The 14,477-nt window shown below is 45.3% G+C and overlaps 1 protein-coding gene across 2 annotated transcripts in view; it reads right to left on the bottom strand.

Moving 5' to 3' along the window:
* LOC116353931 (circularly permutated Ras protein 1-like) overlaps positions 1 to 9,806 on the bottom strand; it is a 25,931-nt gene extending 16,125 nt beyond the window's left edge. The window contains exons 1-3 of one of the 2 annotated variants that reach the window (XM_031791714.1): positions 9,492 to 9,806; positions 4,399 to 4,555; positions 4,058 to 4,198 (exon numbers count right to left, since the gene is read on the bottom strand). In XM_031791714.1, the coding sequence (XP_031647574.1) occupies positions 4,058 to 4,198; positions 4,399 to 4,555 (298 nt within the window). In that variant the 5' untranslated portion in view covers positions 9,492 to 9,806. The remainder of the gene's footprint in view (positions 1 to 4,057; positions 4,199 to 4,398; positions 4,556 to 9,491) is intronic. The other variant, XM_031791715.1, reaches the window with a different exon arrangement.
* Between the last annotated feature and the right edge of the window lie 4,671 nt (positions 9,807 to 14,477).

Below are 14,477 nucleotides of genomic sequence, written 5' to 3' on the forward strand. Positions count from 1 at the left end.
TGTTTAACTAATCTTGTGGGGACACACAATTCAGTCCCATTCAAGATCCTAACCCCTAACGCCTGACATTAACATTAGCCCCAAAACCAAACCCTAACCCAAACCTAGCCCCAAACCCTAACCCAACTCTAGCCCCAAACCCTAGCCCCAAACCCTAACCCAACCCTAACCCCAAACCCTAACCCAACCCTAGGCCCAAACCCTAACCCATTCCTAGCCCCAAACCCTAGCCCAACCCTAGCCCCAAGCCCTACCCCAACCCTAGCCCCAAACCCTAACCCCAAAGCCTAACCCAACCCCTAACCCTAGCCCCGAACCCTAGCCCCGAACCCTAGCCCCTAACCCTAGCCCCAAACCCTAACCCAACCCTAGCACCTAACGCTAGCCCCAAACCCTATCCCAACCCTAGCCCCAAAACCTAGCCCCAAACCCTAACCCCAAACCCAAACCCTAACCCAACCCTAGCCCCAAAACCTAACCCCAAACCCTAACCCAACCCTAGCCCCAAACCCTAACCCAACCCTAGCCCCAAACCCTAACCCAACCCTAACCCAACCCTAGCCCCAAACCCTAACCCAACCCTAGCCCCAAACCCTAACCCAACCCTAGCCCCAAAACCTAGCCCCAAACCCTAACCCTAGCCCCAAACCCTAACCCCAAACCCTAACCCAACCCTAGCCCTAAACCCTGACCCAACCCTAACCCAATCCTAGCCCCAAACCCTAACCCAACCCTAGCCCCAAACCAGAACTGAACCCTAGCCCCAAAACCTAGCCCCAAACCCTAACCCTAGCCCCAAACCCTAACCCCAAACCCTAACCCAACCCTAGCCCTAAACCCTGACCCAACCCTATCCCCAAACCCTAATCCAACACTAACCCAACCCTAGCCCCAAACTCTAACCCAACCCTAGCCCCAAACCCTAACCCAACCCTAGCCCCAAACACTAACCCAACCCTAGCCCCAAACCCTAACCCAACCCTAGCCCCAAACACTAACTCAACCCTAGCCCCAAAACCTAGCCCCAAACCCTAACCCCAAACCTAACCCAACCCTAACCCTAACCCTAGCCCCAAACCCTAACCCCAAACCCTAACCCAACCCTAGCCCTAAACCCTGACCCAACCCTATCCCCAAACCCTAATCCAACACTAACCCAACCCTAGCCTCAAACCCTAACCCAACCCTAGCCCCAAACCCTAACCCAACCCTAGCCCCAAACCCTAACCCCACAACCTAACCCAACAATAGCCCCAAACCCTAGCCCCAAACCCTAACCCAAACCTAGCCCCAAACCCTAACCCAAACCTAGACCCAAACCCTAACCCCAACCCTAACCCAACCCTAGCCCCATACCCTAGCCCCAAACCCTAACCCAACCCTAGCCCCAAACCCTAACCCCTAACCCAAACCTAGCCACAAACCCTAGCCACAAACCCTAACCCAACCCTAACTCCAAACCCTAATCCAACCCTAGCCCCAAACCCTAACCCCAAACCCTAACCCAACCCTAGTCCCAACCCAACCCCAAACCCTAACCCAACCCTAGCCCCAAACCCTAACCCAATCCTAGCCCCAAACCCTAACCCTAGCCCCAAACCCTAACCCAACCCTAGCCCCAAACCCTAACCCAACTCTAACCCCAAACCCTAACCCATTCCTATCCCCAAACCCTACCCCAACCCTAGCCCCAAACCCTAACCCTAACCCTAACCCTAACCCTAACCCTAACCCTAACCCTACCCTAGCCCCCAACCCTAGCCCTAACCCTAGCTCCAAACCCTAACCCTAACCCTAACCCTAGCCCCAAACCCTAACCCAAATCCTAACCCAACCCTAGTCCCTAACCCTAGCCCCAAACCCCAACCCTAGCCCCAAACCCTAACCCAACCCTAGCCCCAAACCCTAACCCCAAATCCTAGCCCCAAACCCTAACCCAACCCTAGCCCCAAAACCTAGCCCCAAACCCTAACCCCAAACCCTAACCCAACCCTAGCCCTAAACCCTGACCCAACCCTAACCCAATCCTAGCCCCAAACCCTAACCCAACCCTAGCCCCAAACCAGAACTGAACCCTAGCCCCAAAACCTAGCCCCAAACCCTAACCCTAGCCCCAAACCCTAACCCCAAACCCTAACCCAACCCTAGCCCTAAACCCTAACCCAACCCTAGCCCTAAACCCTGACCCAACCCTATCCCCAAACCCTAATCCAACACTAACCCAACCCTAGCCCCAAACTCTAACCCAACCCTAGCCCCAAACCCTAACCCAACCCTAGCCCCAAACACTAACCCAACCCTAGCCCCAAACCCTAACCCAACCCTAGCCCCAAACCCTAGCCCCAAACACTAACCCAACCCTAGCCCCAAAACCTATCCCCAAACCCTAACCCCAAACCTAACCCAACCCTAACCCTAACCCTAGCCCCAAACCCTAACCCCAAACCCTAACCCAACCCTAGCCCTAAACCCTGACCCAACCCTATCCCCAAACCCTAATCCAACACTAACCCAACCCTAGCCTCAAACCCTAACCCAACCCTAGCCCCAAACCCTAACCCAACCCTAGCCCCAAACCCTAACCCCACAACCTAACCCAACAATAGCCCCAAACCCTAGCCCCAAACCCTAACCCAAACCTAGCCCCAAACCCTAACCCAAACCTAGACCCACACCCTAACCCCAAACCCTAACCCAACCCTAGCCCCATACCCTAGCCCCAAACCCTAACCCAACCCTAGCCCCAAACCCTAACCCCTAACCCAAACCTAGCCACAAACCCTAGCCACAAACCCTAACCCAACCCTAACTCCAAACCCTAATCCAACCCTAGCCCCAAACCCTAACCCCAAACCCTAACCCAACCCTAGTCCCAAACCCAACCCCAAACCCTAACCCAACCCTAGCCCCAAACCCTAACCCAACCCTAACCCAACACTAACCCCAAACCCTAACCCAACCCTAGCCCCAAACCCTAACCCAACCCTAGCCCTAAACCCTATCCCAACCCTAACCCAACCCTAGCCCCAAACCCTAGCCCCAAACCCTAACCCAATCCTAGCCCCAAACCCTAACCCTAGCCCCAAACCCTAACCCAACCCTAGCCCCAAACCCTAACCCAACTCTAACCCCAAACCCTAACCCAACCCTAACCCAACCCTAGCCCCAAACCCTAACCCATTCCTATCCCCAAACCCTACCCCAACCCTAGCCCCAAACCCTAACCCAACCCTAACCCAACCCTAGCCCCAAACCCTAACCCATTCCTATCCCCAAACCCTACCCCAACCCTAGCCCCAAACCCTAACCCAACCTTAGCCCCAAACCCTACCCCAACCCTAGCCCCAAACCCTAACCCAACCCTAGCCCCTAAACCTAACCCCCAACCCTAGCCCCTAACCCTAGCCCCTAACCCTAGCCCCAAACCCTAACCTAACCCTAGCCCCAAACCCTAACCCCTAACCCTAGCCCCTAACCCTAGCCCCAAACCCTAGCCCCAAACCCTAACCCAACCCTAGCACCTAACCCTAGCCCCAAACCCTAACCCAACCCTAGCCCCCAACCCTAGCCCTAACCCTAGCTCCAAACCCTAACCCTAACCCTAACCCTAGCCCCAAACCCTAACCCAAATCCTAACCCAACCCTAGTCCCTAACCCTAGCCCCAAACCCCAACCCTAGCCCCAAACCCTAACCCAACCCTAGCCCCAAACCCTAACCCCAAATCCTAGCCCCAAACCCTAACCCCAAATCCTAGCCCCAAACCCTAACCCCAAACCCTAGCCCTAGCCCCAAACCATACCCCCAAACCATACCCCCAAACATTAACCCCAAACCCTAACCCCAACCCCTAGAAATAGCATTTGATGTCGTGGGGACAAACTAAATGTCCCCAGTTTGTCAAATGTATGTTTGTTTGCTATTCTTGTGGGGACTTCTGGTCTATAGTTTAAACATGTCCACAGGATGTTTATAAACGACTGATCTTTACATACACCAGTACAGCCTACATCTAACAACTAGGGCTGTTTTCAGAACCAACACACAGAATCCTGTCACCTCGGGGTGGTAGAGGGGGAGGCAGGGAGGGTAGAGGGGCAGGCAGGGAGGGAAGAGGGGGAGGCCGAAAAGTGGGTTGAGGGTGGGGCTTCTGAGAACCGAACTGTCGAGGGGGCAGAGCTGGAGGCATTATACCCGGTTCTGAAGCAAAGGAAACAGACACAGACTGTTACAGCACTTTGTGACATCTGCTGATGTAAACACACAAAAAAGAGCTTTACAAATACATTTGATTGACATCATCATCATCATTCGTAACACCACAGAGCTTGTGTGGGTGGTGAGAGGAAACGTCTGATGAGAATGAATCTAGTGTGTGCGGTGTCGTGTCAGTACAGTACCTGGCCGGGAGATGACCGCGATGCGATTGTCGTACATGTGCTCTTTGACAGACAGTCTAAGGGGTTCACCTAGACCTGGGGTCACCCCCTCACCTGACCTCCCCTCTACACTCTCTGGTCTCCAGTTACACACTACATGACTGCAGGCAAACTCCATCTGGGGGGGAGAGAGAGAGAGAGAGAGAGAGAGAGAGAGAGAGAGAAAGAGAGAGAGAGAGAGAGAGAGAGAGAAAGAGAAAAGGGGGTGAAGAGAGAGAGAGAGAGAGAGAGTGAGAGAAAGAGAGGGTGAAGAGAGAGAGAGAGAGAGACAGAGAGAGAGAGAGAGAAAGCGTGAGAGAGAGAGAAAGGGAGGGAGGGTGAAGAGAGAGAGAGAGAGAGAGAGTGAGAGAAAGGGAGGGTGAAGAGAGAGAGAGACAGAGAGAGAGAGAGAAAGCGTGAGAGAGAGAGAAAGGGAGGAAGGGTGAAGAGAGAGAGAGAGAGTGGTAGAGAGAGAGAGAGACAGAGAGAAGGTGGGAGAGAGAGAGAGAGAGAGAGAGAGAGAGAGAGAGAGAGAGAGAGGGGTGTGTGAGAGAGAGAGGTAGAGAGGAAGTATCAGTTATTTCTCTCAACCTCAGCCATTTCTTCATACCCATTCACCGTTGTCATCAAAAACAAAGGGCATAACCTTTCTACTTCAGTGTCTCTCTCTCTTTCTCTGTGACCCTTTGATGTTTGCAGATCTGTAGGGTCTGGATAGGTATAAACAGTATAGTGGTGGGGTCTGGATAGGTATAAACAGTATAGTGGTGTATCTGTAGGGTCTGGATAGGTATAAACAGTATAGTAGTGGATCTGTAGGGTCTGGATAGGTATAAACAGTATAGTGGTGGGGTCTGGATAGGTGTAAACAGTATAGTGGTGGATCTGTAGGGTTTGGATAGGTATAAATAGTATAGTGGTGGATCTGTAGGGTCTGGATAGGTATAAACAGTATAGTGGTGGATCTGTAGCGTCTGGATAGGTATAAACAGTATAGTGGTGGGGTTTGGATAGGTATAAACAGTGTATCTGTAGGGTCTGGATAGGTATAAACAGTATAGTAGTGGATATGTAGGGTCTGGATAGGTATAAACAGTATAGTGGTGGGGTCTGGATAGGTATAAACAGTATAGTAGTGTATCTGTAGGGTCTGAATAGGTATAAACAGTATAGTAGTGGATCTGTAGGGTCTGGATAGGTATAAACATTATAGTGGTGGATCTGTAGGGTCTGGATAGGTATAAACAGTATAGTAGTGGATCTGTAGGGTCTGGATAGGTATAAACAGTATAGTGGTGGATCTGTAGGGTCTGGATAGGTATAAACAGTATAGTGGTGGATCTGTAGGGTCTGGATAGGTATAAACAGTATAGTGGTGGATCTGTAGGGTCTGGATAGGTATAAACAGTATAGTAGTGGATCTGTAGGGTCTGGATAGGTATAAACAGTATAGTGGTGGGGTCTGGATAGGTATAAACAGTATAGTAGTGTATCTGTAGGGTCTGGATAGGTATAAACAGTATAGTGGTGGATCTGTAGGGTCTGGATAGGTATAAACAGTATAGTAGTGGATCTGTAGGGTCTGGATAGGTATAAAAAGTATAGTGGTGGATCTGTAGGGTCTGGATAGGTATAAACAGTATAGTGGTGTATCTGTAGGGTCTGGATAGGTATAAACAGTATAGTAGTGGATCTGTAGGGTCTGGATAGGTATAAACAGTGTATCTGTAGGGTCTGGATAGGTATAAACAGTATAGTAGTGGATCTGTAGGGTCTGGATAGGTATAAACAGTATAGTGGTGGGGTCTGGATAGGTATAAAAAGTATAGTGGTGTATATGTAGGGTCTGGATAGGTATAAACAGTATAGTAGTGGATCTGTAGGGTCTGGATAGGTATAAACAGTATAGTGGTGGGGTCTGGATAGGTGTAAACAGTATAGTGGTGGATCTGTAGGGTTTGGATAGGTATAAATAGTATAGTGGTGGATCTGTAGGGTCTGGATAGGTATAAACAGTATAGTGGTGGATCTGTAGCGTCTGGATAGGTATAAACAGTATAGTGGTGGGGTTTGGATAGGTATAAACAGTGTATCTGTAGGGTCTGGATAGGTATAAACAGTATAGTAGTGGATATGTAGGGTCTGGATAGGTATAAACAGTATAGTGGTGGGGTCTGGATAGGTATAAACAGTATAGTAGTGTATCTGTAGGGTCTGAATAGGTATAAACAGTATAGTAGTGGATCTGTAGGGTCTGGATAGGTATAAACATTATAGTGGTGGATCTGTAGGGTCTGGATAGGTATAAACAGTATAGTAGTGGATCTGTAGGGTCTGGATAGGTATAAACAGTATAGTGGTGGATCTGTAGGGTCTGGATAGGTATAAACAGTATAGTGGTGGATCTGTAGGGTCTGGATAGGTATAAACAGTATAGTGGTGGATCTGTAGGGTCTGGATAGGTATAAACAGTATAGTAGTGGATCTGTAGGGTCTGGATAGGTATAAACAGTATAGTGGTGGGGTCTGGATAGGTATAAACAGTATAGTAGTGTATCTGTAGGGTCTGGATAGGTATAAACAGTATAGTGGTGGATCTGTAGGGTCTGGATAGGTATAAACAGTATAGTAGTGGATCTGTAGGGTCTGGATAGGTATAAACAGTATAGTGGTGGATCTGTAGGGTCTGGATAGGTATAAACAGTATAGTGGTGTATCTGTAGGGTCTGGATAGGTATAAACAGTATAGTAGTGGATCTGTAGGGTCTGGATAGGTATAAACAGTGTATCTGTAGGGTCTGGATAGGTATAAACAGTATAGTAGTGGATCTGTAGGGTCTGGATAGGTATAAACAGTATAGTGGTGGGGTCTGGATAGGTATAAAAAGTATAGTGGTGTATATGTAGGGTCTGGATAGGTATAAACAGTATAGTAGTGGATCTGTAGGGTCTGGATAGGTATAAACAGTATAGTGGTGGGGTCTGGATAGGTATAAAAAGTATAGTGGTGTATCTGTAGGGTCTGGATAGGTATAAACAGTATAGTAGTGGATCTGTAGGGTCTGGATAGGTATAAACAGTATAGTAGTGGATCTGTAGGGTCTGGATAGGTATAAACAGTATAGTAGTGGATCTGTAGGGTCTGGATAGGTATAAACAGTATAGTAGTGGATCTGTAGGGTCTGGATAGGTATAAACATTGTAATAGTGGATCTGTAGGGTCTGGATAGGTATTAACAGTATAGTAGTGGATCTGTAGGGTCTGGATAGGTATAAACAGTATAGTAGTGGATCTGTAGGGTCTGGATAGGTATAAACAGTGTATCTGTAGGGTCTGGATAGGTATAAACAGTATAGTAGTGGATCGGTAGGGTCTGGATAGGTATAAACAGTATAGTAGTGGATCTCTAGGGTCTGGATAGGTATAAACAGTGTATCTGTAGGGTCTGGATAGGTATAAACAGTATAGTAGTGGATCTGTAGGGCCTGGATAGGTATAAACAGTATAGTAGTGGATCTGTAGGGTCTGGATAGGTATAAACAGTATAGTGGTGTATCTGTAGGGTCTGGATAGGTATAAACAGTATAGTGGTGGATCTGTAGAGTCTGGATAGATATAAACAGTATAGTGGTGGGGTCTGGATAGGTATAAACAGTATAGTAGTGGATCTGTAGGGTCTGGATAGGTATAAACAGTATAGTAGTGGATCTGTAGGGTCTGGATAGGTATAAATAGTGTATTAGTGGATCTGTAGGGTCTGGATAGGTATAAACAGTATAGTGGTGGATCTGTAGGGTCTGGATAGGTATAAACAGTATAGTAGTGGATCTGTAGGGTCTGGATAGGTATAAACAGTATAGTGGTGGGGTCTGGATAGGTATAAACAGTATAGTAGTGTATCTGTAGTGTCTGGATAGGTATAAACAGTATAGTAGTGGATCTGTAGGGTCTGGATAGGTATAAACAGTATAGTAGTGGATATGTAGGGTCTGGATAGATATAAACAGTATAGTGGTGGGGTCTGGATAGGTATAAACAGTATAGTAGTGGATCTGTAGGGTCTGGATAGGTATAAACAGTATAGTGGTGGATCTGTAGGGTCTGGATAGGTATAAACAGTATAGTAGTGGATCTGTAGGGTCTGGATAGGTATAAACAGTATAGTGGTGGGGTCTGGATAGGTATAAACAGTATAGTAGTGGATCTGTAGGGTTTGGATAGGTATAAACAGTATAGTGGTGGATCTGTAGGGTCTGGATAGGTATAAACAGTATAGTAGTGGATCTGTAGGGTCTGGATAGGTATAAACAGTATAGTGGTGGATCTGTAGGGTCTGGATAGGTATAAACAGTATAGTGGTGGGGTCTGGATAGGTATAAACAGTATAGTAGTGGATCTGTAGGTTCTGGATAGGTATAAACAGTATAGTGGTGGGGTCTGGATAAGTATAAACAGTGTATTAGTGGATCTGTAGGGTCTGGATAGGTATAAACAGTATAGTGGTGGATCTGTAGGGTCTGGATAGGTATAACCAGTATAGTGGTGGGGTCTGGATAGGTATAAACAGTGTATTAGTGGATCTGTAGGGTCTGGATAGGTATAAACAGTATAGTAGTGTATCTGTAGGGTCTGGATAGGTATAAACAGTGGATCTGTAGCGTCTGGATAGGTATAAACAGTATAGTGGGGAAGCTTCCACCTTACGGATCTACAAACATTGAAGGGTTCATGTGTGTTACTCTCATTTCCTGGTGTAAGAGAAACTTGTCACTCTGGTTACAGACATGAGATTAATGAAATTCTAATTTCACGCAAATAAATGTCCACTTTTATAGATAACTTTTATGATAGTTTACTGGATCTAAAAACAGAGATGAATGGAAATCTCAGATAATAATTTGGTTGTCTCTGTCTGTGTCCATTACAGTATCTTGTTAAAATTCTTGTTGTGTCTCGGGTATAAAAAATAAAAAATCTATTCTGTAACAGAATCTGCCACAGAATCAACAGGAGATCATGATGTCAGACAGTGTTATGTGTTAGAGAACATTGTTATGTTAGAAAACACAGGTACCTGAGTTCTGGATGAAAGGGTTGACTTGTCGAGAGAAAGGAACCGGTCCTCCTGAGTTGTGTCTGTCTGTTTTGTCCGTTTGTTCGTTTTTTCCCCTGTCCAGCCAACTTCCTGTCCAGCCAACCACCACGTTCTATGTGTGCGTATGTTGTGTGTGAGATGATGTGTGTATGTCTGTGTTTCAGAGAGAGAGAGAGAGAGAGAGAGAGTGTGCGTGTGAGGCAGGAAGTGAGCCGATCAGTAGGGATAGTGGAAACAGCAACTTAAGAAACCAAAAACACTGTGCTGGAGAGAGAGAGAGAGAGAGGTGTGTGTGTGTGACAGGAAGTGAACCGATCAGTGATGAGGGTGGAAACAGAAACTCAAGAAACCAATTACATTGTGCTGGAGAGAGTCCCAAACCTTCCATAACAAAGCCATCACCAACAGAGAGATGAACCTGGAGAAGAGTCCCCTAAGCAAGCTGGTCCTGGGACTCTGTTCACAAACACAAACAGACCCCACAGAGCCCCAGGACAGCAACACAATTAGACCCAACCAAATCATGAGAAATCAAAAAGATAATTACATGACACATTGGAAATAATTAACAAAAAACAGAGCAAACTAGAATAATATTTGGCCCTAAACAGAGAGTATATAGTGGCAGAATACCTGACCACTGTGACTGACCCAAAATTAAGGAAAGCTTTGACTATGTACAGACTCAGTGAGCATAGCCTTGCTATTGAGAAAGGCCGCCGTAGGGAGACATGGCTCTCAAGAGAAGACAGGCTATGTGCACACTGCCCACAAAATGAGGTGGAAACGGAGATGCACTTCCTAACCTCCTGCCAAATGTATGACCATACTAGAGACACATATTTCCCTCAGATTACACAGATCCACAAAGAATTAAACCCCCATATCTACTGGGTGAAATTCCACAGTGTGACATCACAGCAGCAAGATTTGTGACCTGTTGCCACAAGAAAAGGGCAACCAGTGAAGAACAAACACCATTTTAAATACAACCCATATTTATGCTTATTGATTTTATCTTTTTTTCCCACCTTTATTTAACCAGGTAGGCCAGTAGAGAACACCTTTATTTAACCAGGTAGGCCAGTAGAGAACACCTTTATTTAACCAGGTAGGCCAGTAGAGAACACCTTTATTTAACCAGGTAGGCCAGTAGAGAACACCTTTATTTAACCAGGAAGGCCAGTAGAGAGAACACCTTTATTTAACCAGGTAGGCCAGTAGAGAACACCTTTATTCAACCAGGTAGGCCAGTAGAGAACAAGTTCTCATTTACAATTGTGACCTGGCCAAGATAAAGCATAGCAATTTGACAAATACAACAACACATAGTTACACATGAATGAACAAAACATAGTCAATAATACAGTAGAACAAAAGAAAACAAAAAGTCTATATACAGTGAGTGTAAATTAGGTAAGATTAGGGAGTTAAGGCAATAAATAGGCCATGGTGGTGAAGTGTTTACAATATAGCAATTAAACACTGGAATGGTGGATGTGCAGAAGATGAATGTGCAAGTAGAGATACTGGGGTGCAAAGGAGCAAGATAAATAAATAAATACTGTATGGGGATGAGGTAGGTAGATAGATGGGCTGTTTACAGATGGGCTATGTACAGGTGCAGTGATCTGTGAGCTGCTCTGACAGCTGGTGCTTAAAGCTACTGAGGGAGATATGAGTCTCCAGCTTCAGAGATTTTTGCAGTTCGTTTTTGTACTTTACAGTTTTTCTTAATCGCTAAAACACTAAACCCCATTGGCTGAACAAAGTTCTCAGTTGCCTGGACTCATTGAGCTAATTATGCAGTCTGTTGTCAATACCTTAAACCATTTCACATGGTAACACACAATTTGCAGATCTCACTTAGACTTTTCAGCAAAACTCGAAACACATTCTCATTCTCAAAACACATTCTGCACTCTAATGCACATGTCATCCATACTGGTAAACACATTCTGCACTCTAATGCACATGTCATCCATACTGGTAAACACATTCTGCACTCTAATGCACATGTCATCCATACTGGTAAACACATTCTGCACTCTAATGCACATGTCATCCATACTGGTAAACACATTCTGCACTCTAATGCACATGTCATCCATACTGGTAAACACATTCTGCACTCTAATGCACATGTCATCCATACTGGTAAACACAAGTGGCAACAATCAAATACAAATAGAGAAGACATGTCATTGATTGAACACAACCACTCAACATGGATTTAACCTGTTTCAAATGATGCGACACAACCAATATAAGCCAGTTCAGAGAGCAAACAGGTTGTTGAAGGTGGGAAGGAGAAAGTCTGAGAATGGATAGAAGAAACAATGTGAGAGGACGAGTGCGTATGCGAGGTGAGCGACGAAGAGGAAGAGGAGGAGGAGGGCAAGAAAGAGGAAGAGGAGGACGAAGAGGAAGAGAAAGACAAAGAGTGGAAATATCTGATGAAATTCGAGCAACAGTTATAGACCATGTTCTTGTCCATGGACTGACAATGAGGGATGCAGGGCTTAGAGTGCAACCCAATTTGAGCTGATTTTCTGTGTCCACCATAGTAAGGACATTCAGAGAAGAGAACAGGTACAGTATAGTGCTGTATTTTTGTAATTGCAAATGTATTGTACTGCACTATATGCATCTGTTTCAATGGACATGTGTAAAGTTAATCACTGTATGTATGCTAATGCTACTACTACTGCATGAATATGTTGTGGAACTGCACAACTACGTTTTGTAGAATTGCAAGGCTGCCACATGCAGGTGGAAGGACTATTCACTCGGGACCAAGAGGCCGTTATAGTTGGCCTGGTCCTTCAAGATAATGCAATACGACTCAGAGAAATCCAGGAACGAGCGATACAAGACAACACAAACTTCCAGGGAATCGACAGTGTGAGCGTTTCCACAATTGACCGTGTCCTCCATCGTAACAGGATGTGAATGAAACAATTATACAGAGTACCTTTTGAGCGCAACTCACCAAGGGTGAAAGAACTGCGAGCTCAGTATGTGCAAGTAAGTGTACATTCAGAAACATTTACTGTAATCCAGATTGTCTACAGTACTAACACATACTATGTGAATGATATTACTCTTCAGTACATACAATGTATGTGAATCAGAAGCCTAATTGTACTCTACAGTATAGCACTGTCTCTGTACGACTTACAAAATCCTACATACAGTATATTGTATTTCTACACAGACAATATTTAACTTGGAATCCTTGGACAGACCCCATGAGTTCATCTCTGTCGGTGAAGCAGGCCTCAATCTAACAAAGAGGAGAAGGAGAGGCCGAAACATGATTGGACAGCAGGCCATTGTTGATGTCCCTGGTCAACGAGGTGGCAATGTCACAATCTGTGCTGCTATCAGCAACCATGGTGTTCTACATCACCATGTTACACTCGGGTCATATAACACCCAGCACCTTTTTTATTTATTGCCAATCTAAGAGATATTTTACTTGAGCAGCAGGGTCAAGAGAAGCAGGTTCAAGAGCTAAATGAGAATCCCATTCCCACCTATGTGATAGTGTGGGACAATGTCAGTTTCCACCGAGCTGCTCAGGTAAGGGAATGGTTTCACATCAATGGGCAGTTTATGAACTTGTACCTCCCTCCATACTCGCCTTTCCTGAATCCGATTGAGGGGTTTTTCTCCTCTTGGAGATGGAAAGTGTATGATAGACAACCCTACGCCAGAGTAAATCTGCTGCAAGCCATGGATTTAGCCTGAGGTGAGGAATCATGTCAGGGCTGGATACGGCACACAAGAGGCACACAAGAGGCTTCTTCCCCCGTTGCTTCAGGGGGGACAATATAGCTTGTGATGTCGACAAAGTGCTCTGGCCTGACCCAGCCCAAAGACAAGAAGAAGCACATTGATCACATGTTTACTCCTTTGATTTTTGTCCCTTTTAGTATTGTATACTGTAGTACAGTGCATTGTAGGCTGTACAAATAAAAGTACTGTAAAAATAGGGGTACAAGGAGGAGGAAGAACAAAAAACAAAATTGCAAAGCAGAGTAGTAATTTCTGATACATTTTGAGCTATGATAGACCATGTTTTTGTTCATCAAAAGACAATGATGGAAAAATATGAATGTTTTTTTAGATTCAAAATGTACTTCTCCCTGAGAATTGTATGTTTTGAACAATGTGTTTTCTATTTGTTGGTGTATTGTTTACTGACTGCTGTTTACTGACTGTTTACTGACTGCTTGAGAGTGTATATCATTTTGATCACTTTGTTTATGATTTGAGAGCAGTGTTTGATTTTGAACACAGGTTAAACTGTTTTGAGGCGAATGTTTCATTTTGCGAGACGAGTCAGAGGTTATGGAAATAGTGCTTGAAGATGAGGTTTTGTGTTTAATGTTTTCAGGAAATGGAGCAAGGTTTCAGAAATGGTGTTTTAGCAATTGAGAAAAACTGCAACTGTTTGCACATCCTTACTACACTGTATATAGACATAATATGACATTTGAAATGTCTTTATTCTTTTGAAACCTGTGAGTGTAATGTTTACTGTAACAGAGAGACAGAGAGAGAGAGAGACAGAGAGAAGGTGGGAGAGAGAGAGAGAGAGAGAGAGAGAGAGAGAGAGAGAGAGAGAGAGAGAAGGGAGGGAGGGAGTGTGAAGAGAGAGAGAGAGAACTTCTGTATGTGTAATGTTTACTGTTAATTTTTGTTGTTTTTCACTTTATATATTCACTTTGTATGTTGTCTACCTCACTTGCTTTGGCAATGTTAACACATGTTTCCCATGCCAATAAAGCCCTTGAATTGAATTGAATTGAATTGAGAGAGAGAGGTAGAGAGGAAGTATCAGTTATTTCTCTCAACCTCAGCCATTTCTTCATCATACCCACTCACCTTTATCATCAAACAACAGGATAACCCTCGCTCTTCTCTCACCCTCTCTTTCCCTTCTCTCTCTTCTCTCCA

Source organism: Oncorhynchus kisutch, linkage group LG16, assembly GCF_002021735.2.
Source record: "Oncorhynchus kisutch isolate 150728-3 linkage group LG16, Okis_V2, whole genome shotgun sequence".
NCBI classification, from domain to species: Eukaryota; Metazoa; Chordata; class Actinopteri; order Salmoniformes; family Salmonidae; genus Oncorhynchus; species Oncorhynchus kisutch.